At 46.7% G+C, this 23,242-nt stretch overlaps 1 protein-coding gene across 3 annotated transcripts in view; it reads left to right on the plus strand.

Annotated features, from left to right (window-relative positions):
- Window positions 1-12,409, plus strand: part of GRIA1 (glutamate ionotropic receptor AMPA type subunit 1) — a 126,478-nt gene extending 114,069 nt beyond the window's left edge. For 2 of the 3 annotated variants that reach the window (XM_054841798.1, XM_054841797.1), the window contains exons 15-16: window positions 6,638-6,772; window positions 9,118-12,409. In XM_054841798.1, the coding sequence (XP_054697773.1) occupies window positions 6,638-6,772; window positions 9,118-9,306 (324 nt within the window). In that variant the 3' untranslated portion in view covers window positions 9,307-12,409. The remainder of the gene's footprint in view (window positions 1-6,637; window positions 6,773-9,117) is intronic. The other variant, XR_008579281.1, reaches the window with a different exon arrangement.
- The last annotated feature ends 10,833 nt before the right edge of the window (window positions 12,410-23,242 follow it).

The raw sequence follows: 23,242 nt of genomic DNA on the forward strand, positions 1-23,242 counted from the left end.
GGGTTCCCCAACTGAAAACTGGAAAAAAGAATGTAATATTTTTTTCCTTTCTATGTTCAGCCCACCTCCAGAGCCAGATGGAGTGGGTTGGATTTTAAAGTATTAAAGATATTCAAATTTCATAAGAAGGGGAAAATTTCTACAAACATTTTTGGTAGTTTGTCATATTTTTTTCCACCTGGCCTAATTGTCTGAATCTCACCAACTGCTTTATCGCATTGTAAAGCATTCTGGGGCTGACAGATGCTATTTAAAATCAAATCCTGCTCTTCTCTGCGGCATTGTACATATCCAAGAATAACCCTTCTATAAGGCATGCTATACAATATGGCATTGGTCCCACTCAGGCAAAAATCTAATCGGCTTTTATAGTGCCTATATTTTGCAAGGTAACCAACTGAGCAATAGTCACCATATGAATGAAAAGTAATTACTTCTGCTGGGAAACTGAAGCCATGACACAGCTTCCACAATACCTTCACCACAAGCCTGCATGCATCAGTGCTAGAGAAACCCCGTAGCCGATAAAATGCCCATAAGGAAATGGATGTGAAATCAGTTTAGTTTAAAAAAAAACCCTACAATACTGTACTTTATCACTACTCTGGTGGGAAAAAACAAGTAGATGTAGTGCTTCATTCCACACAATAGGATAACTAATAGGGACAGAAACAGAAGGTTTGGGACACATGGGTTTATGTGGATCATATGACCTCAATATTGATCACATGTTATTTACATGTGCTTGAAAAACACGATCACACACATGTGAATCGCATGTGAATAAATGAGATTGGATCCTAAAGTCATGAGAGCTGCTTGAAACTCCATGTGTGAAATCAGTAGGCACAAGCCTTAAAACCATGTAAGCTTTTAATGGGAGTGGAAGATTGCAGGGAAGAGTCTCAGCTGTTACACGAAAGGGTCGTGTCTCTGTTCCTTGCTCAGCATCTGCACCGTGTCTGCAACAGCTGTGCGATATGAAACAGCAGTAAGAGGAATCAGCGTTAACATCACCAGACCCCCTCTCCCACCTGCAGAAAGACTAAGCAATTGCATTGCTCACTTGTTCTCATGAATGCAGCCAGGCAAATACACCCACCTATTGCCCACCTGGTTTTTATCAATTTTTGCTTCTTGGGCTCCTCTGGACCTACCGCAAACAAGCCAAGCTGCCCATCTTTCTCCCCCTTTCCCCATGGTATCCTCGGTGCCGAGGATGAGGCAGGAAAGGCAGGGCTGAGCACCAGGCTCAGCTTCCCCTGTCCTGCCCATGGTGGGCACCAAACCCTCCTGCACTTTGGGGGCACGTCTCCTCTAATAGCCAAGGGTCAGAGCAAAGCTTGAGAGGTTGGAGGCAATTTCATCTTTGCCCCCACAGGCGTGATGAAACCTTCCCATTTCTGTCTATTGTCAAGCTTAGCTTACTTTGGAGTTAGAGGACTTTGAGAAGGATAAATGAATGCTAATGCAGAGGGGTGAGGGGCTAGCTGGATGTAAGGTTAGTATCCAAGCTTTCTAGCCAGAAGCAGGTAAAACCTCTGGTGATTCCCAGGCTTATGTTCATTGGCCCCAGATTATGTTCCACGCCTGTAGCTGACTTCTGTGCATCCTGTTTTTAATCTGACTGTTTACATATCTATTGCCCACCTAGTTTTTATCCCTATAAAGTAACAGTAGATACATTAGCAGATCTGAACTAAAACTCCAGAGGCAAACGCCCCTGTTTGGCTGAATATTTGGATGTGTTATGCCATCACAGGAGGCACTGGGCACTTGATCCAGGACCACCACAGCCCTGGCTGCATTGCCAGTCAGTGGGAAGTCCCAGGCAGTGTCCTGCACTGGGCAGCAATGTCCCTGCTGCTCTTCTCCCCACCGTAAACCCATGGCAGCCACCCCTTCCCACAGGCTCAGGGCTTCTCCATGCACACACACCTCCAGCACTTCATGTAGGCAGAAACCATCCACCAATTCTTTGTCCTGTCTCCCAACCTTCCTGCACTCCCTCTCTACTTGCCACAGCAGAAGTAAGCTCAGCAGAGAGACAGACACTCTGTAACTAGGCAATTCCCCAGAAGGACCCCATTTTACAAACAAGCATGGGATGGACAGCTTTTTTTGCAGGCTATGCAATGTGCTGTGGGCTTGAAAGGGATGCCTTGGGTTGTTGGAGGGTGATAACAAGGTGGACACTAAATGTCAGGGCAGATGGATGTGATTCTCCTCTTCCCTGGGGATTTTGCAAGGCAATGGGAGAAAGGAAGCTTTTTTCCAGACCAGGATGGCAAGGTGCAACCTGCTTGCAGGGGTAACCAGAGGGCTTCTTCAAAGCCACAAGGATCTCCCACTCCTCCAGTTGAAAGAATTGCACTTTTGTTTAAAAAAGAAAAGACACAAAAAATAGGGAACAAATCCTGCTACCACCTTGCCCTGCCTTTGCTGGGAATTGACTGGTTCTCAAACCAAGGGTGTCTTTTCATGCTGGGCAGCCTCATCCCCGCAGCCAGCCATACATGTACCCACGTACACATACCCATACCCACGGCAGCGCTCAGAGCCGGTGGCCAGTGCTATGTACTTCACTGCTGAGCTTCAGGTCTTGCCTGAATAACAGCAGCCCAGAGTTTGGTGTAAAAGCTCAACTTCTGGAGCCACCACCTGCTCTAAGGACAGTTCATCTTCTATGGAGACTGCAACAGCTCGAGGTGCCATCACCCTGTGCTGCCAACAGGCTCTGGTCATGCATGGTAAAAGAAAGGACCGGCCCTGCTGGGAAACTGGAGAAATTTGGCCTTAGTGCCTTTCAGCCAAGGAGGATAAATAATGACAAAGAGGATGATGGACACACTGCCATGTTTGAGAGGAACAGAAGGGAAGGTGCCTGGTTGCTGCAGCAACAAGGCTGGGCTTTCGGAAAGATGGGTTTTTCTTTCTCTTTTCACCTGCCAATCTTCCCCCCACGTCAGCGCTCTGCCGCTGCGGGAGACGAGCACTGACATTTACACTCCCACTAACAAGCTGGTTCAGTGATGGGCAGCTCCACGGGAGAGCATCTGGTGTCACAGAGCCCGAGCAGAGAGGAGGGGAGGGTCCTCTCAAGCAGTTAGCATAATTTGAGACTTTATTATTAAGACCATTATTAGGGCAGGAGCATACATGGAAACGCAGGCAAATCCTTGGTGGGGCATGCAGAGTTTTTTACCCTTTGTGTGGGTCTGGTCCTGCAGCAGATGAGAGAATGAGATGGGAGCTCCCACCTGGAGAACATCTCTGTGTGTTCTGCTGGGAGAGGGAAGGAAACAAAAAGAAAAAGAAATAGGAGAGAATGAGCAAGAAGTCAAGCAACACCACAGGACCATTTCACTTCTGAGCCTGGCTCACGATAACAGTCTGTGTCCTCAGCTGTGCCCCCGCAATTCGGTGTTCCTAGTGCCCTGCTGAAGCTGCCCATGTCTTTGGCTCATTGGGAGAAACCTCGTTACGGTGGCAGAGGTGAAACTCAGGTTGCTCTCTCCCTCCCAGCAGGTTTGCCCACCACGGTGCCTCACTATGCTTTCCTTTGCCTTCTGGATAAGACAATCTTCAGTCCACCCAAATCGTCCCAATAATAATAATAATAGTAGTAATAACAGTAATAATAATAATAATAATAATAATAATGCTACTGCAAAGTAAATGCAAGAAAAATGCAACAGCTCTGAAATTAATTGTATGAAATAGTAGTGCAGGAAACTGCTTTGGGTCAGCTCCTCTTTCTTACTGGTCAATATGCTGCTGGCATCAGGAGGAAAGTGGAAATTAAGAATGAGCAGCCTTTCCTGGCTGCCAGACCACTCTGCCATAGCAGCCAGCTGAGAAGATGCCCTGTTGGACCATGACCCCCTAACTGGGAGTGGAAATACAAGAATATTGTGGCCAATAAAACTCAAAACTTGTGTATTCCCATGCCCAGCAGAGCCAAGGAAGCTGGGTTTCCGAAGGATCTGTGCCTGCAAGTGAAAGACCCATGTGGAGTCTCTGATGCCTAGTATGGATTGTGCTGATACTTTTATTTGAGTGAGAGCTTTCTCTTCTCTACAGTGTCATTCTTTTTCACAAAGCTTAGAGGTCCCTGATATCTTGGAGATCTCCACTCGTCTATCAACTCAAGCTGAAAGTATTGGCTAAAATTATGAGTAAGATATAGACAAATAGGCTGCTCCACCTCCTTCCCTGTCCCCATCTTTCCCTCTGAGCACAGAGCATGTGCTAATCAACCACTGTTCATTAAGGAAACACGCTAAAAGATTAGGATGTCAAGGAGGGCAGCCCACCTCTAGTGTCTTTGTCCCTCTGTGAAGCTGGTGCAGCCCCTTCAGACTAAATTTGAAGAGGCAAAGTACCTGATGTGTTGTAACCCAGTTTTCACAGAGTAATTGCTCCTCTTTTTTAAATCTTCACTAAAAAACTCCCTACATTTTTCAGCTGGTGCTTAAAAGCGTACCCAGTAATCTGCAGAGGAGATGACTGAACAAAGGTACTGTCAAGCCTGGGAGAAAAATATGCACAAAGGCAGATTATAAAAGACCAGATAAATAAACCTTCAAATATGGATACTGCAGAAATTAAGAGGGTATTTGCAGAAATCTCTCATTACAGCGAGCATGCAGGAAGCATCGGCAAGATTACAAACTGACCAGCGTATGAAGGTTATACAAGGGAGAAACCAAACCTGTCCATCAGCAGTGACTGTCATGTCTGCAGTGGTGTAACGCATGCAGTGACAGCGGCGAATCTCTTGGCAGTGATGTCAATCAGTGAAGCATGGAAAATGAGATCACTTGTGGAGTTTTTTCCAGTGACTGAAACTCTGCAGGGCTTACCCCTAACCAAACTCAGCATCTTTCAGCAGAGGGTTCAGGATCGAAAGTTGCTCCCCACGGCACCAGAGCCAGCAGCAAGAGCTCCAGCTGGGCAGAAGCTTTGCAGCTCACATGGGCAGTAGGGCCAGATGAAGGAGCAGGAGAAAAAATATCATTTTTTTAGTATTCCTGTCTGGAACCCTCTTTTCTTCTTATTAAAAAAAGAATAAAAGAAGTTAACTTCTTTTCTGTAACAGGAGACATTTTCTAATTTTGAAAATTGAACCCTAATACTGCAAAAGACAGAATCCTTTTGCAAAACATACTTGCCTGCAAGACACTGCTGGTGCCAGGCAGACTGTTCTTGAACCAAAACCTTCTATGCTCATGTCGGTGTTTGGTTTTGGACCCTTTCGACATTGCTCCAATATAGTTTTCTGCTTCCTAAAGCCGTGCCCTTCCCAAAATGTGTGGGTTGCTTATTGTAAAACCTGCCAAGCAAAGCAAGTGAATCAACTGTCCTACAAGGGCAAGGAACAAGCTGTGCCACCCACTGGTCCACGTGTCCATGGAGTAACAAGGAACACCAAGAACCGTGCAGAGGCTTCATTCCCAACAGGCATAAATATTATCCTTTAAGTGTGTGGCTGCATCTCAAATGATCCACGTGCAATTTTCCTCCCCCATCCAGGGAGCAGGGCTGTCACTGCTGGTCAGACCCTGGTCACTCCAACAGATTTGCACTGACCTGTTGAGCTTGCCCATGGGAATCTGTACCGGCAAATAGGTATCGAGTCGATATTGCAGAGCAGTGACAAGCACGGAGCAGGGGACCTCTGTCTGGTTGCGCTATAGAGAAAGCGTGTCCTAGAAGCAGGAGCCTGGTACACGGAGCTGAGCCAAGCTTTTGGGTCCTGCTGCTGCCCAGATTATCCCAGCACCCCAACTCCACCTGGTCAGCATGGAGAAGGTTTTGAGAGCCATCAGGGTTACATGTGAGGACTCGGTTTCCCTAGCAGTGAGATGAGTCTTTCTGAGACTCGCCTCTTCCCCAGAGAGCCGTGACGATTCATTAGGCAATTGTAAAATCAGAATGTAGCTGCTGACTGTGAGTTGCGGTCCGTTAATAGCCCTATTTATTGCCAGCCAAATAATTAGCTTAGACATGCATCAACGGGTCTTGATTGCATATGAAATAACTGCCTTATTACACAGAAATCAAATGAGTTTCTGAGGACAGCTCAGGTGTCACCTCAACCTCAGTATTGAAGAAGAAAAGAAAAAAAAAAAAAAAAGAAAAGAAAAAACCCAGCCATTTCGATGTGTTGCTCAGCAACAGAATTTGCGGGGGAAACAATCTAGGAATGAAGGAATGAGCATTTCCAAGAGAACGGGTTATTTCAGGCGAGACATCAGGGACAAGCAAATGTCACAGAAGCAGAGAACTTTTTTTTTTTTTTTCCTCCTTTAATCAATAATTTAAACTAGACATTTTGGGTAAAATAAGCATTTAAGTTAGCTGATTGAAAAACGGAGATCCCAAACCTTTACAAAGAGTCGCATTGCTGAAGAAATGTTTATTTGTTTGTGTGAGGGAAACATTAGATTTACTAGACACCGAATTAAAAATTGAAAATGCTTTTAGAAATGTCACCTGTTCATGTAAAGAGGGAGATGATGTAATGCCAACATTGCTATATTGTGCAGCATCCCTCCCGGAGCAATCTCATATTAATTTTGTTGTTCTCCTTCCCACGTGCCCTCCCCACCCTCCCTTCTCCTTTCTCTTCTAGGACAAGACGAGTGCGCTGAGTCTCAGCAATGTGGCAGGGGTTTTCTATATCCTCATCGGTGGGCTCGGACTAGCCATGCTGGTTGCCTTAATCGAGTTTTGTTACAAGTCCAGAAGTGAATCAAAGCGGATGAAGGTGGCAACCCATTCCCTGGCCTTTCACACCTTCTCTCTGATCCTACCCTGGCTCCAAAGCTGCCTTCAGAGACGGATGCGGGATGGATGCAGCCCAGACCATGGGTGGAAAGCCAAGACATAGGGATAATGAAGTGACCGTGTCACTCGACTTGCTAGAAAGGAATAGGAGTGTCAGATGAAGTGAAAAGAGGGTCAAGTGGGCTCTAGCTGGGAGCTGATGCAGGATCAGACATGTGGCATAATACTAGTTCAAAGTCCAGATAGAGAGCAAAATCCTAGCACAAATGGTAACAGGAACACATTGCCATTCCTTAAAGAAAGCAGACTATGGCAATGCATGTGCAGCATGGATGAAGTGTGCTGGGGTTGGTGTGATACAGCTGTTACTGCAATAAAAAAAAATAAAAATCAACAAACCCAAAGAGTTAACAGCAAGATAAAACTGGGGTAGTGTGGTAATGAATCAGAACCTGTTGTTCCCTTTGCTGGCACCCTGCTGGCAACATTTGCAGGTTGGCAACAGTGATACGTGCTCAGAGCATTGTTGCCCTGGAACGGATGATGTGGGTCTCCAAATTCAGAATTATGAGTCCTCTTAGAGAGAAATTGGCCTCTAATGTCTCCTGCAATGTTGGGGGTTTTTTCTCCATCCTGTCATGGTCTTGCAGAAGCGTACTTCCTATGATCCAGGAGATTTTTTTTTCAGCCCTAAATTTGGGTTGTGCCTAAATTTCAGAGTGTTATGTCATGATTGGATTAGATTTGAGAGCCTTGGGGATATGCATTTAATGCAGTCTCTGTGGAACAGTGCATCTTGACTCAGATGACTAGCAGAGGCGATCCCTTATACAGATCCCACTGTGTACAAGGGTGCAGCGGGATCTGTGCTGTAAGAGTAACGCATCCCTTTTCTTCCTCATCTTGACCTCTTCCATGAGCATGGAAATTGATATGAGTATATGAAGTATGCAGCCGGTTCCATAAAATTTAGAGAGGTTTTCACTTCCCTGAGCACTGAAACTTACCCAGAATCAAAAGGAAAATAAGCAAACGTTTCTTTGGTTTTTATGTCACCATTTCACAACATGCTTAATGTTTTGTCAGCAATAATAACATTCCTAATTCACTGAAAATGTGCAATAGCTCTTTTCCCACTGAGGTTCAGAAAATTCTACAGGCAATAAGAGGTACATTGAGCACAGGGGTAAGATAATGTGAGCAATTAATGTCCCCGAATATAGAAAATTAAATTATAATTGCTATCTACACTGTAAAGCTAGGTATGTCACAAATACCCTGCCAAAGAGTGTCAGAATGCAGTAGCTCCATAGTTTTAGTCTTAAGGAGATTCTGCCCTGATATTGGCTTCCCTGGGTTGCTAGAAAGGACCCACGAATTCTCATCAGAGTTACCTTGCAGTGCTCTTGCTGCGTTAAAACCAACCACTATGGTAAGGAATCATTGCTCCCAACGTTAACATGTTCTAAGCTTGTCCCTTTGGCTGGCTCCCACCATCAGTGGCCACCCCACAAGGCCAGAAGGATGAGTCAGATCCCCCTCTAAACCCGACCTCTGCTCAGGAAGCCCCTACAGACCCCCTGGGTGAGCTGCAGATCCCGCTAGCACAGGTGGCTGCTCCGCGCCTGGCAAGGCACTAAGTTGTGTTTCTGAATAGCTGCTCCAGATTTGTCTGTTCTGGATAATTCTTCAACTGGATATCCCGGTCCAGAAAGGATGATGGTGCCATTAGAGATAGCTTAAACACAAAGAAACCAAATTGATTTCATCTTTTAGTTTAATTGTTCTAAACAGGTGGTTTCCTTAGATCTCTGAAAGCAAACATTTTGGACAGTATCTGGAACAGGAAGATGAGATTTAGGCTCCTGAATTAGGTTTTCATTTCCTGGTTACCTCAGTCGTCGCTGTAGACAAAAACATAGGCACATGCTCGACTTCTCACATGAGGAAAATTAATCATATGCTTGAGTGAGTCAGAGTCCACCATACATAACAGTACTGGAGTAGTAATAGCATATCTCTGGGGGAAGTGTGTATAATACCTCTGCTCAGATCCAGGATGACTGTTCTTATGTTGTAGAGTTTGAATAGTTTTTGCATATGGCATGTATGCTTTATACCCCAAAATACTGCTGAAACATTTAATTTTGAATGTAGAAGAGGTGCGAATTAACAGAGCAGATGCAGTAGGGACATGCAGAAAGTGAGAGTCTGAATGGAGAGAAGGAGGGAGAGAACAGTGACAGAAAGACAACACTGGTTTTTATTGTAATTTCTCCAACATTGCTAAGGACAGGGGGAGACCCCCCCGTCCTTCCTAAAAAGGGTTTTTGTTTAATCCCACAGCAATCAATCAACGAAGCCATACGGACATCAACCCTTCCCAGGCCGGCTGCAGCAGGAGGCAGTGGAGAAAATGGACGTGTGGTCAGCCACGATTTCCCCAAATCCATGCAGACGATCCCGTGCATGAGCCACAGCACCGGCATGTCCCTGGGAGCTACGGGATTATAATTGGCCTTTTGACCCATTGCCTGGGTGAGAGCAGGGGCAGCCCAACTCCACCCCCTCCAGAGCCAAAAACAAACCCAACACCAACACGACAAACGACGATGACAGAAGGGACAATTGGATGGATCTTCTCAAGGAAATCAAATCTATTTCCCTTTTTATTTGCAAACAGATCCACCGGCAGGAGAACAGAAACAGGTCTGTACTGCAATAAGGAGAGTGTAATGGGATTTAACAGACTCGTGAACCGTCCCTGATCAAAGAACCACTGGAACACTAATGAGGACTATGCCATTTTGTTTTAACTTGGTTGTTAATAAGTCTTAGTGTGTGCAATATATATATTTTTTCTTACTAATTCCTGTGGTGTCAGGGTAACATCAGCCCTTTCCCCCTTCCCTGCTCAGTCCTTCAATCTGGTTTAGTTTGGGATGCAAACCATAATGTCTGAGCTACTAACACCAAAAAAAAAAAAAAAAAAAAAGAAAATCCGATAAATGGCAAAGTGAACTCCCCTCAGGGCGTCAGCATTGACCCCTTTTGTCCATCGTGATTCTGCCTTCCGTTATTCTGTTGTGAACTCGGGCTGTGGAGTTATTGCAATGAGGCAGACAGAGCTGCGAACAGCTCTCCCTGCAACAGGAAGGACTTCATGCAAGAAAGAACCTGAGCAAAACCACGAGGCTGTTTTACAGGGGCAAAGTCATGAGTGAGTTTGGAAACTCCAGGTAACCTGAGGACAAAGTGGTAATTCTTCCAGAGGTGATGAGTGGCGGTTCAAGAGAAGAGTTGTGTGCCTGGAGCGGAGAGCATCGTGTGTGGCAGACTAGAAGAGACGGTTGGTCTAAGATCATGGTTGGCTGCTGTTTATAGAAGAGGGAAAGTAAATGCCGTGTTCCCCTCACATGCGACTCTCCTGCCTAGGTTACTGGGGGCTAATAAGCAATTGTGAACCATTTCTTCATTGCTTAGCTTCTGTGTGTGCTCCCTTTTTGGTGGTCACATAAGGGAACCACCTTGAGCTGGGAACAGACCATCTCAAGACATCCAATTCTAGATGGCTGCCTATTAACCAGTAAAACATGCTAGAAGTCATGGGGCTGCAATGGGAATATCCCTGCCTTTTTGCTCTGAAATCCCTTTATGGCCACTTTTCTAATTCAAGAGGGACATTTTGTAGATAGTTGGTCAGAATGGCTTCCTGGAAGGAACTGCTGAAGCAAACCAAGGAGGATACCCTACGAGAGCTTCATTCAAGCCTCCATGACATTCGACAGCATCAGGGCTGGTCAAACTCAGCCTCCCTGTCAAGTTGTGACCTGTCTGGGTACAAAGCCAAAAGTAGCAGATTCCCACTCATGTATCCTTAGGGAGCAGGAAGCATCCACAAGCCAGGAGAGCAGGTTGCTGATCCCAAACTCAGTATTGCAGAAACCCACACTGCTAGTCACGCAGCTGAGAGTCCGAACACAAGCGTGGAGAGAGAAGGGGCAAGGATGGTTTTCCAGAACTGCACAAAATGTTTGTTCTGTGAATCACTGGCATGGACAGACGAATGCTTCCCACCCTGGTGGGCCTGAGACACCTCCCCAGAAGTGAAGGATTCCCAGGGGAACATCTGGAGAGAGAGATCTGTGGGGCAGGAACCACAATGAACCCACTTAGCCTTGTCCTATCTCATAGGTTCATCACTGATGGCAAATAAAGTTCAAAGCTTCTCACAGGACCCAGCAAGTATCTGTCCAGGGACTGAGCTGCTATTGGAGCATTCTGAGCTGCTTTTTCTCTTTTTTTTTTTCTTTTTTTCTTCTTTTTTCCTTTCTTTTTTTTTTTTTTCTGCAACATAACAAGAGAGGAAGAGGAAAAGAAGAGAGGCAGATGAAGAGAAAGTGATGCAAGCAAATGACTGGCACAAGTCTGTGAGGAGGATCTGTCTATGCAGCTGTCCACAAGTACAGCTGGAAGCTGCTGGAATACCAGTTTCCATTAGTGTACGAATGTGCAGAGCAATACATTTACCACCTTTAACGCCAGCCTGGTCTGAAGTATCTGTTCCATTTACCCACTTGTCATGCAACACTTTGGAGACCAGCAAATCGGAGTCAAGGTCCTAAGCTCAGGCACAGCATGTCTTGTGCCCATTTGTTTTCCACTCTGCACCACTGGAAACCCTTGTGATCTTCATCTGTTGTCACCAAACATGAACTCTGTTATCAGCCGCTCCAAACACCTCTGCAGGTCACTTTCTGTTGGTTATCATTATTTTTAATCCGCTTTTCATTTCTTAATTTTAACTTCAGTTCTAAGTGCTAGCACAGTGGAGGCATCCCACAAGCTAAGCCTGTTTCCATGCCCGGAACCCTCGGATGCATCTCCTGACCCAGCTCTTGCCACATCCCGGACCTTGCCACAGCACTGCACCTCCAGGCGCTGCGGTGGGAGCAGGCTGCCAAGACCCATCAGCGCCCTGTCCTCCTCCAAAGACAGGACCACGTGGCAGCAGGTCACGGGTCTCGTGAGAAGCAGCGCATCTGTGCTAGGACTGGCCGCCTGTGACGTGAAGATGTGAGATGCAGTTTTCAAAGGCTTTTGACCAGTGGAGGGGTTAAAAAAAAAAAAAAAAAGAATAGGACAAAAGCGTGGAAAATGTTAACTTGTAATATGTATTTTTACTACACTTTTCTTAAAAATAGAGTAATGGTAAAACTCTTAAAGACATTGACATTTTTTCTCAACAGGAATCCATATTTAACAGTTTTGGCTTTCATTAAATTTTGCTCTTTGGTACCTGGATCTTTTATTTAACAGCTATATTTGTTTTAACTCTCTTATTTTTTCTTTCTTTTTTTTTACTTTGGCAGCACTGCAAAGAATTTTGCTTTATCAAATGCAACAGTGTTTTTCTTTTCATATTCTCTTTTTTTTCAAGCAACATTTTTATTGGTAATTATTATTTACACAAAAACGAAACTATCAGCTGGAATTTTAGCACCAAGGATCCATGATCCATTTTACATGCCTGTCCATGCCGTTTTGTGCCAGTGCTGGATGTGTGGAAATGAAAATGATGTTACCCCTCAGGCAATATTACCCAACCTGAATCAAACAAGATTTCCTTGATTATTGCTGTGTCTGACTTGTGAACAGCAGCCAAATAAACTGCTTCAGGTTGAAATTGGGAATCTATCTAATATTTACCCAAGAGTCAGGAAACTAAACATTCATTGGATTCAAAGTTAATGATTTTGCTTTGTTTGGAGTTTTGTGGGGTTATTTTTTGAGGAGGGCTATTAGGGGATTTTAGTTTATTTTTACAGAGAGAGAAGACATGGTCAGCTCAGAGATAATTCAGAACCAGCACTGGTCCAAAAATCCCCTCCAGGATCAGCTTTTCTAGGAGCTCCCATGTTGTTTCAGAGGCTTGGACATTTAAGATGTTTCTCACTCAGTTTTCACACAATTAACCTGCTAAATTCCTCACCCAAAAGTCTGTTGAAGGGGGAAAGAGAGTAGGATTTAAAGGGCCTTCGACATTTATGTGGATGCTGACAGCTGCTGAGGTTCACTATAATCATTAATGTCGTGCTCTTGCGCTTGGTGTCACAGATGTGGAAGGACTTCTCTTTCCCATATCGTCATTCCCCTTTATGGGCTGGGGAAGTTGAGACACAAAGTTGCCCTGGACCAGGCGTCCCAGCTCACCCCACAGGGCCATGGGTATAGATTCAAGGTCTCCAGCATTCACAAGGGTTTGGGGTTTTTTTTAACCTGCTGGTAAGTTTTAAAGATAGAGTCAGCAAGGGGCAGCATTAATGCATCCTGAAAGGGGCTGTGAACCTTCAGGCTTCAAAGCACAAGAGACTCCCAATCAATGGGGCCTGAAGGAGAGGTTTCCCATGGGCAGGTTATGCTGGATCAGCCCATTTTGGTCTTCCACAATTGCTTAGTACTGTACTGTGGGCTAGGATCTTGTCTCAAAATGCTCTTCTTGCTCAGTGGTTCACTCTTGGTTCCCAGTGAGGTTGCAGAAATGCACAAGAAATGTTCATTTATATCTTGGCATAAATAGGACAAAATTCCCTCCTAGTGGTAAAAGCAAATATTCCTTGTAAGAAAGTTTCCAGCAAGAATCCAAAACCATCTTCAGCAGCTGTTGAAGCAAAAAACCACCAAAACTTGAAGTGCAGCAGGTGAGGAACAGAGAGATCACCCAGTCTATCCCTTTGCTATGGGGCGATAACCCTGGCGTCAGGACACAAAGCTGGCATGCTCCAAAAAGATTTGACAGGACTTGTTTGTCCATGTGTCTACCTGCTATCAAATGCAATGAGAACTTACTCATCTAAGCTCAGTGAAGGGACGGGACGGGGACACATCAATGTTTGCTGTAACCCAGTGGGTACCACTAACCTGTTCAGCTCCAGCAACTCAGCCACATATCTCCATCAAAAGTTTTGGGGAACATGGGGAAGTTTTCACTGTGAATGCAGGTTCATGCTCAGTTCTCAACGACACGGTCAGTGACCCAAGTCTCACACATTGCTCTGAGTCCCCAGGAGAACATTTTTGTGCACGTTTCTAACATATCAGTCCACCACAGAGGCACACGTCAGAGCTTAGATGACCCATCACAGTGGTGTGTGGTACACTTAGGACACTTCTGGTACTCTTCACTGCCATGGCATGAGAAATAACAGCACAAATTGGGGCTTAGCTACTGGAGGCTGCTCTGAAGCACCACCTTGGAGACTGGAGGAGATGGGTTCAGGCCCTTCCCACCAGCAAAGATACCAGATTAACCCCAAATACCTTTCAGAGACCTATGTGGCCTGTTCTCTGATGGCTTTTGTAGCTGCTGACCTCTCTTAAACACAGATTCCCTAGTTGCCTTCGTGTTACCTATGGGCACAAATCCATTTGTCAGCCACCTGTGCTGGTTTTGTGTCTTGGCAGCCCACCGTTGGCTGAAGCCCCCATGCTTGCATCTCTGCTACCCAGTTAATTAATTAATTAACAGAAATACAGGGATGTCTCTGTGCACACACAGCTGACCACCACCCTGCAGGAGGGCAGGACTTTTGGGGCAAAATCCACATGCAAACCCAGCTCAGAAGGTGCCAGACAGTGCCAGACAAAACTGCTTGGGCTCCATGTTGCTCCAGCTTCATTATGAAGGTGACACCCATCCCAGCATCCTTCCTACACAGAGCTGCTCTGTTCTTTTCCAGGCACCAGGTCCTGATAGTATAAGAGGGATGAACTTAGTGTGCAAGGACTTGGAAAAGGTTCTCCTAGGTATGGAGGGATAGCTCAAGACTGACATCTCCATCAAAATCCTGACCATTCCCACTGTGGGGTTCTCCACTCAGCCCTGACCTGCAGCATCACCTCCCATTTCCCTTCTGTCCATCCCCATCTTTCCTGCATCTGTACATCAATCCCACCCTCAGCACTGCCAGCTACTCCTCTCCAGGACCTGGAATATTCTCTGGGTATGTACCCGGTGGTTGTCTTATATTAGATAAGTCTATATCACTATATAGCTTTAGAAAGCAAAGGAACTCACCTTCTTTCAGGACGTGAATCCAGCTCTGCACCAGGCAGAAGTGATCCCATAACCCATCACACTGTACTCAGCCAGCAAGGAGCATTTCTGCAAATGGAGTGTTACGTGAAGCCACAATCTTGCAAAGAGCTAAGTTATCCGGCTGTTCCCAGAACACTTCGGCTAATCTCCCTTTTGCTGGTGCACACTTATCCCCAGGAGGCATCGCTGTCTGGCTGCCAGGTGGTACACCTGGCTTGGGGATGGAGAGAGGCGGGGTGCTGGATATCATCTGCACCGAGCTGGTATCCGAATGAACTCACCTGCCAAACGTGTGCAAGGGGAGAGCTGTCTCTAAAGCTGTGTAGACTAATCCTCACCCCCAGAAGGGATATTGAGAAGTGCAATTAGCCGATGTTTGCACATCCCTTTCTCAGGCACTAATCGTATAGTACGCACACACACACACGCACACACACGTACACAGATATTAAGAGATGCCTTTGATGGCCCAAATTAGCTGTCAAGGTACCTTTTCGTTCCTAAGGATCAATATGGTATAATGTAACAGCCACAAAGAATGTTCATTACTCTGCAGGGCTGGTTTAACATGCTCTCTGGGTCCCTTTGGCAGTAATTCCTCCTCTGTTCGAGCTGGCATCAAAATTAATGGCATGTCGTGTTCTATAAGTCCTGACTTTTTAGATGAAAGGTACATGGTGTTGTTCGCATCAGTATTACAGTGTAATAAATCAATGCTTTCCCATTGGAAGGATTTCAGACAATTTCACAACTTGCTCTCAGGAACTCAGAAGACAACCTGTCTGCCAGGCCATGGGCAGTTAAAAAAAATATTAGTTCCATAAAAACAGAAAAAGGAGGGAAAAAACCCATTTCATGGCAGTATTGTTTCCTGCTTCGTGTAGGACGCTGGAGCTGGGGCAGCAGTGCCAGAGTTTCCTCAGGCCCCATTGCACAAGGTGCTGCACAGCTTAAAGGAGCACATTCCCTGCGCCGAGGAGGTTACAGACAAAGCTGAGGGGGGGAACACGGCCTGATTTCACTTGGCCAAATAGGAGCAGAGACAAAAGTAGATTCTGCCTTCTGATTGCCAGACCCTAGAACAAACTGCTCCCAATTTTCAGAAAAGCAGCAGGGAAGAGGAAGAGGAAGAGGAGTGCAGACTAAGCGTGCCAGGACGGAGCACCCAGCAACCCCCCGAAAGGTGCCCACAGAGTTATCGTCCCAGCTTCTTTGCTAGCTGCTGCCCAGAGTGCAGTTCACTTACTAACGACATCTTTACCGAGTAAAACTTCAATTCCCCTGCTCCCAGGAGCCCATGTGCAAGATGGGAAGAGGCTGAACTTGAAAGGGGAGCTGTTTTGTTGCCTCAGATTAGCTCAAACTGCATGACAAGCTTTCCCCACTTCAAAACCAATGTTGTTAACCTTGAAATCTGCATTATTAATATTTCAACATGAGTCCCATCAGGAGCTGCCAAAAGAGCTCTTCTGGACTCATGACAGCTCATCCTGTTTGATTCTAATCATATATGAATGCATGAGTTAAGAAGACATCATTAAAAGTACATTAAGTTTAATTATGCTAGCAGCCACAGACAGTGGGAGCATCAGCTTAATGCAGAATGCATAATTAGATCAGACCCAATCCATTAGATTCATATTTGTTTAAGAAAATGCTCCTTGTCTATAAGTGTCACTACAAAGTGATCCATATGGTTTGGAGGAATGGCACTGTCTTCTGGGGGCTACTGCCCTCCCGCCCCCTCTTCCCTCCCCCCTGCCCATCACCCCTGTGCACGCTGCTGAGCCCTCGCTCAGCTCATTGCACATTGCGTTTACAACAAAAGCACACACACAAAAATGGAGCAAGATGATCCTCTGCCGTGGCGTTCAAGCCCTGGGGAGGTGCTGCGGTGGTTTAAGCTATTATGGACCCAGATCTGCTTTGCAAGGAGCTGTCTGTAGATGCAGGAGTGCACCCAGTGCCGGGTGGGTGGGTGGTCTCACAACCCAGTTAGACCAGTGCAGCTGTGCTCAGGGATGGAAACTGGTGGTTCCAGCGTGGCTAATGCCTTTTCACAGACTCCAGCCACTGTTGGCTGCAGAGTGGGTTGGGACAACTTTCCAAACAAAACAAAAAAAAGACAAAAATAAACCAAAATAATATAAGTAAAAGTGTTTCAGCTCCTTCCAGGGCCGGTCCAGCTCTCTCCACCAACACCCAGGCACCAGGAGGGCAGTGGCAGGGGCCCGCAGCTGCGGCAGCAGGGAAGGTGGCACGTCCCTTTTCCCAGCGGCACGGCATTACAAACCACCCACTGCATTGCTCTGCAAAGCCACCGCATTCGAGGGAAACCACCATCGCTGGTGAGCTTGAGCTAAGCCCTGAGACAAGCAGCCATGGGCTGCCGCTGCCATCTTCACCCCGCAGCAGGGTCACAGGGATAACTGGTACCAGCAACCCCTCACACTCCCAAGCAGCAACACCGCCATAGGGATAAATCTGGCAATGTCTGAGCCCCCCAGGTAATTGGGCTGCTGTGGCTTAGTGCTTCTCAGCTGGGATACAGGGAATCCTGTAGCCCTGTGCTTGTTCCATGGAGCAATTTCAGCAGCACCTCCCGGCCCAGACCCACGGCAGCGGCCGCTGCCTTGGCAGGGCGTTTCCCAGCTCCTGGGGGCAGTCCCAGAGGTGATGCACCTCACCGGCATGCTGCTACTCCACAGTGCCCATGGGTCCACATGCTCACTGCCATTCTCCTTGCTACGGAGAGGGGTGAATTTACTATGAGCCTTCACCTGCTGCAGGTTAATCACACCCATCACCCCGCAGACTAACTCAGCTCAGCGCTGGACATGGAGCGGTTCTGTACAAAGCTGAGGTCCCAGTCCTGCTCGAGGGTGATTTCAGCTGATGTCCCCTCCAGCCTGGAGACAAAGCGGGCTGCAAAGGGCAAGAGGCCAAGGCCACCACGCGACACATGCCTGGCAGCTGTGAGCAAGCGCAGGAGCAGTTGCTGTTCAGGAGAGAACCCGAGAGCCCCGCACTCGCCGGCACTCATCATGGGCAGGAGACGCTTGCACTCATCATGGGCAGGAGACGCTTACACTTAACAGCTCAACTGAGCCCTCTCACACCTGCCTAAGTGCTGAATATTATTGCTATTAAAACATAATGGCCTCTTGCTGCCTGTCCTCTGTGGAGCTGGGTAAGGGCTATGATTGGAAGGCACAACCCCGCAGGCAGGGCAGCCGGGCAGGATTAAAACTGTTCTGAAGGTAACTTTCACAGCCACAGGCCAGCTCCAAATGGACCACAATTACTGGTTAGACAATAACTGAGATTTCCAGCAAGTTCTGAATAAAGCATCTGCTAACTTAGGTTTGGAGATGCCTTTTTGGTTGATTTTTTTTTTCTTTTTTTTTTCTTTTTTATTTTTTTTTTGAGACAGAAAATCCCTACCAGTCAGCCCATTTTATCCATATTTCATCTTCATCCTTGCCACCTCCATCCCATCTCCTCCCTGCTCATGCAGGCAAGGGTGACGCAGGCAGGTTAGGCTGTGCCATGGGGTCCAGAAGGATATGGGGGTCAGCAGCCTGGGGGGGCCCTTCTGCCCCCCACTTTGCAATGCTGTGAGACATCAGCACCGTCCTGCCCACAGGGTCTCGCAAAGGGGGTTGGCGGACCCCATGGCTTTTTACTTGCCACAAAAGTGGTTTCCATGTTCTGTTTTTCAGGGTTTTTAACTGACAATGGTTATCAGCATTTCTAATTTCAGCCTAATAAACATTGGGAAAGTCCGGCTAAAGGCTGTTGTGATTTTCTTTCCCATTTGTGTGCTGAAGTGTGTCTGTTTGCCAATAGCCATAAGCCAGAATCCTGGTTCAGTTGAGAAGTAGGAAGACACATGGCAAAGACTTGGGACAACTTTCTTCCTCTAAGCAAGCAGTTGATTCATAGTGAATTGTATGTACTCTTTGCTGCTGATGTACTTTTTGGCTAGAGGATATTTGGAGAGATATTTGGATACAATCTAACCTCATAAGGCCTTTTACAGAAAGCATTGATCTTTCTAAATGGGCAGCAATTGATATGTTCAAAGTGAGCATCCTGTGCATAAGTGTTTGCACATGTGTGCATCTGTGTGTCATTTAAAAATAAAGCATCAACCCCCCCAAAAAATCAAAGATGAGCACAAAGAGCAGTTCTTTGGAGAAAGAAATGTCAGGACCTTTATATCCTCACTATCAATTCCTTTTAGTGGGGTAATCCATAGAAAGATGAAAGGGCAACCCCTGGTGCTGTTAATTGTTCTTTCCAAAGGAAAACAACTAAACTATTAGGACTGCAGCTCAAAGGGAAATCGAAGTTAACCCCTCTGTGGCCAGTTTGCCCCAGGCCAACCACTGGCATCCCTGATGGGAGATGGGTTATCTCTGCAACCCTGGCAGCCACAAGCCAAACATTCCCCGGGACTCATAAGCAAGTTTTAGACTCTAACAACCCTCTCTGAGACCCCACCAGACATCTGGCAGAATTCAGCAAGACGTCAAATAGCTCTGTCTATGCTGCAATATATTTTGACAGGATCGTGACACAGCGATATGACTGCAGTGTGATCAGCTCTTAGGTTTCATTTGAAGAAGTGTTTTTGCTCTGGTGTAAGAGAAATCTACCCACCCCTCACAGACCATATGCCATCTTTTTAGTACATGTGCTGATTATCCAAAAAGCACTAAGGGAGCCTGAGCACTGCTCCAGTGACTCCTGGATCCTCTTTTACAGTAATCAGTACAGAAAGGGCTGCAGAGTTCCTTTCTGAAAAAACTGAGGCACAGAAAGATTCCCATGGGATCGGTGCTACACAAGAAGCCCAGGCAGAGGGACAGGTCAGTGTCCAGTCTCCTGGCTCCTAGAGGTCTCCCCTCTTCTGCAGTCAGCAGCTCACCCCACTGAGACCATCCTGACCTTTCCATGGAGCTCAGAGCTCAGTATTTCCAGGAACCCAGGGGCATGCCCACGCTACCCAGGGACATGCCTATGCTGCAAACTCTCATCTTTTTTAAAAGGATTTGGTGATGCCATCAGTTTGTGCCAGGTCAGAGAGGAAGGGAATAGCCTGTGGTTTAATGCAAGAGAAACTCCACTTCAGCCTCCCTCTCTTTCTGTTGTGTTTGTTGAAGAGACCAAAATGTTAATTCAGAAAAATATTCTCAGACTTAAGAGAAGCAAAGCCCAGATGTGTAGCTTTGCAGTAAATGCTCTGAGGCCAGCTTGCTAGGTCCTATAACTAGCTGAGGCTTCACAACAGCAGCACTAGCTCCCTCCACGGGGCACAGGGATGGCTTTCCAGGACAGGGTTTTCATCCCTGGGTTCCCAGTGCTGCCTGATGCCGCACAGATGACCACACGTGTGCTACATGGTGGGGTGTAAAGGTCTGTATCTGGAGGTTGGTGGAGAAAGGGTTAACCCCACCCCCAGCTATTAGCTACAAAGCTGGGCCAGACTGGGAGGAACTGGGAGATTACCAAGAACTATAAAGGTGTGCTGGGAGGGCAAGGAGGGCTTTGCTGGGAGAGCTGGGCTGGGGCAGGAGGCATGGCTGGGGTTTAGGAAGGGATGAGGCAGGTGGTTTGCTGCCCTAATGCAAGGAGGCTTCTGCAGTCAGTCGCTGCCTACATCCTCTCTGGGACCTATGGAGGAGATAGGAGACAAGGCACTTGCTTGCTTTTAATACCACAGGTAGGAGGGGAAACTCTGTCAATGCCTTCCTCCTTCTGGGTTCTGAGCTGATCTCCAAGCAGGCGTGTAGGAAAGAAAGCTTCCTTGTCCTGGGCTGTGGGACTAGTGGTTAATCCCTTTGATAGCAAGAAGTTCTTCAGCTGCTGACAGAGACAGGAGGCTGCTGTGCAGGAATAATGGGAGGGAGATTAAAAGGGGTCAAGAGAGAGCCTGAAAACAGCTGAATAATGTGCCTGGGGCTTCATTGGAGACTGGTGCAAAGGTGGGGAATTACTTTAACATTAAAGGGAATCAGGGCACAGCAAGGGAGACTTTCTGTACACTGAGCAGAAGCAAAACTCAGAAATGTGTGCCTTCAAGTGAGCAAAATCAACTACTTTGCAGGCTAGGAAATACTTTTTGGTAACTATAGTCAGTCAGGTAGTGCTATGTGCTAAGAAGAGCAAATATAGCCTATCTCCAGGCCAGGGAGGAATAACCAAACTCATGCAAGCAGTCTGCAAACAAGAAAAAGCCTTGCGTGCTTTCCCAAAGATAGATCATGACAGACTGTAATTTGTTTTGTTTGTCTGTTTTTCTCCTGAAGATGCTTGTGTTTTTAAGTGAGGGAGGTGTGGTACATTTAATGTAAATGAGCTTCACAAAAACATTTGATTTTGTGGAGGAGCTCATTAGCTAAAATGAAGACTATAAAAGAAAAGTTGTCAAAGTGAGACATCTGAAGAGAAGATAATGAGTTGTACTGCAAAGCATAACTGGGTAGAAGGAAAGGTACATATTCTTCTCTGAAGGATTTATCTTGCAGCTACTGTTAATTCACATAAAGAACTGAAAGACTTCAAATTTGAGGGATAGAAAGATAGGATAAAAGGCAGTGGTTCAACATCATGATTGAGAGGCTGATTGCAAGACTACCTAGTGATGGAAAGAGCAGATGGGGATCTGGGTATGCTTGCTGATCTCCATATGGATGTTTACCACCAGTGGGACAACTTGCTACAGCCATTAAGAAAAGCAAAGAAAAAAAAAGCAAATATATTCAAGGGTCACAGCAAGAGAGCTCCAGTTGGGAGAAACCTTTGGTGATAGCAAAAATGTTTTGCACAATCCTGGCCAGCCACCATCAAGAAAACTGACCTGAAACTGGAATAACTACCAATTCAGTGGTGCAGGAAATCCTTTCCAGCCTCATTTATGTTCCTGCCTACCAGCGGTGTGGTGGTCACTGTCACCTCAACAGCCTCTATTTATGAAATGCCTTCTCTGCAATGTCCCAAAGGTTTGTAATCCTAGTCATGAGGTTACTGGGCCATGGACTTGCTAAGGCCAAGAGGAATCTCCCCTCCTTGGGCTAACTAGCCCCAAATTGTCCCTCCAAAAAGTTTTTTCAACCCGCCTTGGAAATCTGTCCTGAAATTTAAGCAGGCAGGAAAGCAAGATGGAGAAGGGGCCAAGGACACAGCGAGCTGGTAGACAGGAGGAAATGAGAGAGGGGAAGATGATAAAACAGACGCTGACACATAACAAGTACCTTGTAACGAGCTGTGATGGAGCTCATCCCCAACCAGCCGGTTACAAGGCACAGCAAGGCTGCGAGCAGTGCGGAGCGAGCCGGGAGGGAGCGGAAAGCGCCAGGGCGCTCCGTAGGTGTTACTTTTCTGATTTAATAAGCTTCGGCTGCTCCCTGCGAACGTGCCGGCTCCCTTCATTGGTGCCAGCTATGTAAGTGGGGCATCGCTCCGGCCCCCGTTGTCAGCATCTCTTGAAGGTGAGAGAAAATTTGTACGAGCACCAGGTTTGTTGGCTTTGAGAGGCGCTGGGCTGAGAACAGCCTGCCTCGGAAATACTACCGAGCCGACACGTGGGGCTCCTCCTACGCAAGGCAGGGAGGGAAGGCTTAAAAGCATAATTTGTACAGGAATGAAAAAGCAGCGGCTTTGTGCCAGTTGGCTCGGAGGCAGCGAGGTGCAGCAGGGAAAACATGATTTTGTTTGGTGGGTTTGTCATCTCTCCGGTAGAGACTGGCTCGTAATTACTGCTTTTTACCACTGCTAGGTGGATTGCGTGTTAGAGTGGGTTGTTTCCTACAGTGCCTTGATATGTAAATTGTGGAGCAGTAGATTTTTAGCGAGGTGTTTCTGAAGAGCTGTGGGATGACTGCAGCGAGGCCGGGGATGACCCCATAGCGTGAAGTGGTGTCTCCTCGCTGCTCAGATCTGGCTTACCCAGGGTCCAGGTGCTGCGCATCCCAAATGCACCCCTTGCCATGGTCATGAAGCCCTGAGCAGTCCTTTGCCACTGGCAATTAAGGAGAGGAGATGCCCAAAGTGCAAGTTACTTGAAGTATTTGGACACCTGGGTGCTCCTCCATGGCTGAGGTCAGTGTTTGGACAATTTTTGAGGTTTTCCCATTTACACCCATTTTAGGAGAGAAAACATCCCAAGGTTTTTCCCTGATGGTATAAGAATGGGGAGACGTGTCCCCCGGGGTGATGGGAGGGGGCAAGCTCAGCTCATGAGGGACCTGGTAGTGCAGAAGCCGCAGTGGCTCCCTCAGCAGTCAGCAACTGCTGGGCAACAGCAGGACCAAAAGCATTTGGGCCTTAAAAGCCATGGAAGGTCTT

Source organism: Grus americana, chromosome 14 (genome assembly GCF_028858705.1).
Source record: "Grus americana isolate bGruAme1 chromosome 14, bGruAme1.mat, whole genome shotgun sequence".
Lineage (NCBI taxonomy): Eukaryota > Metazoa > Chordata > Aves > Gruiformes > Gruidae > Grus > Grus americana.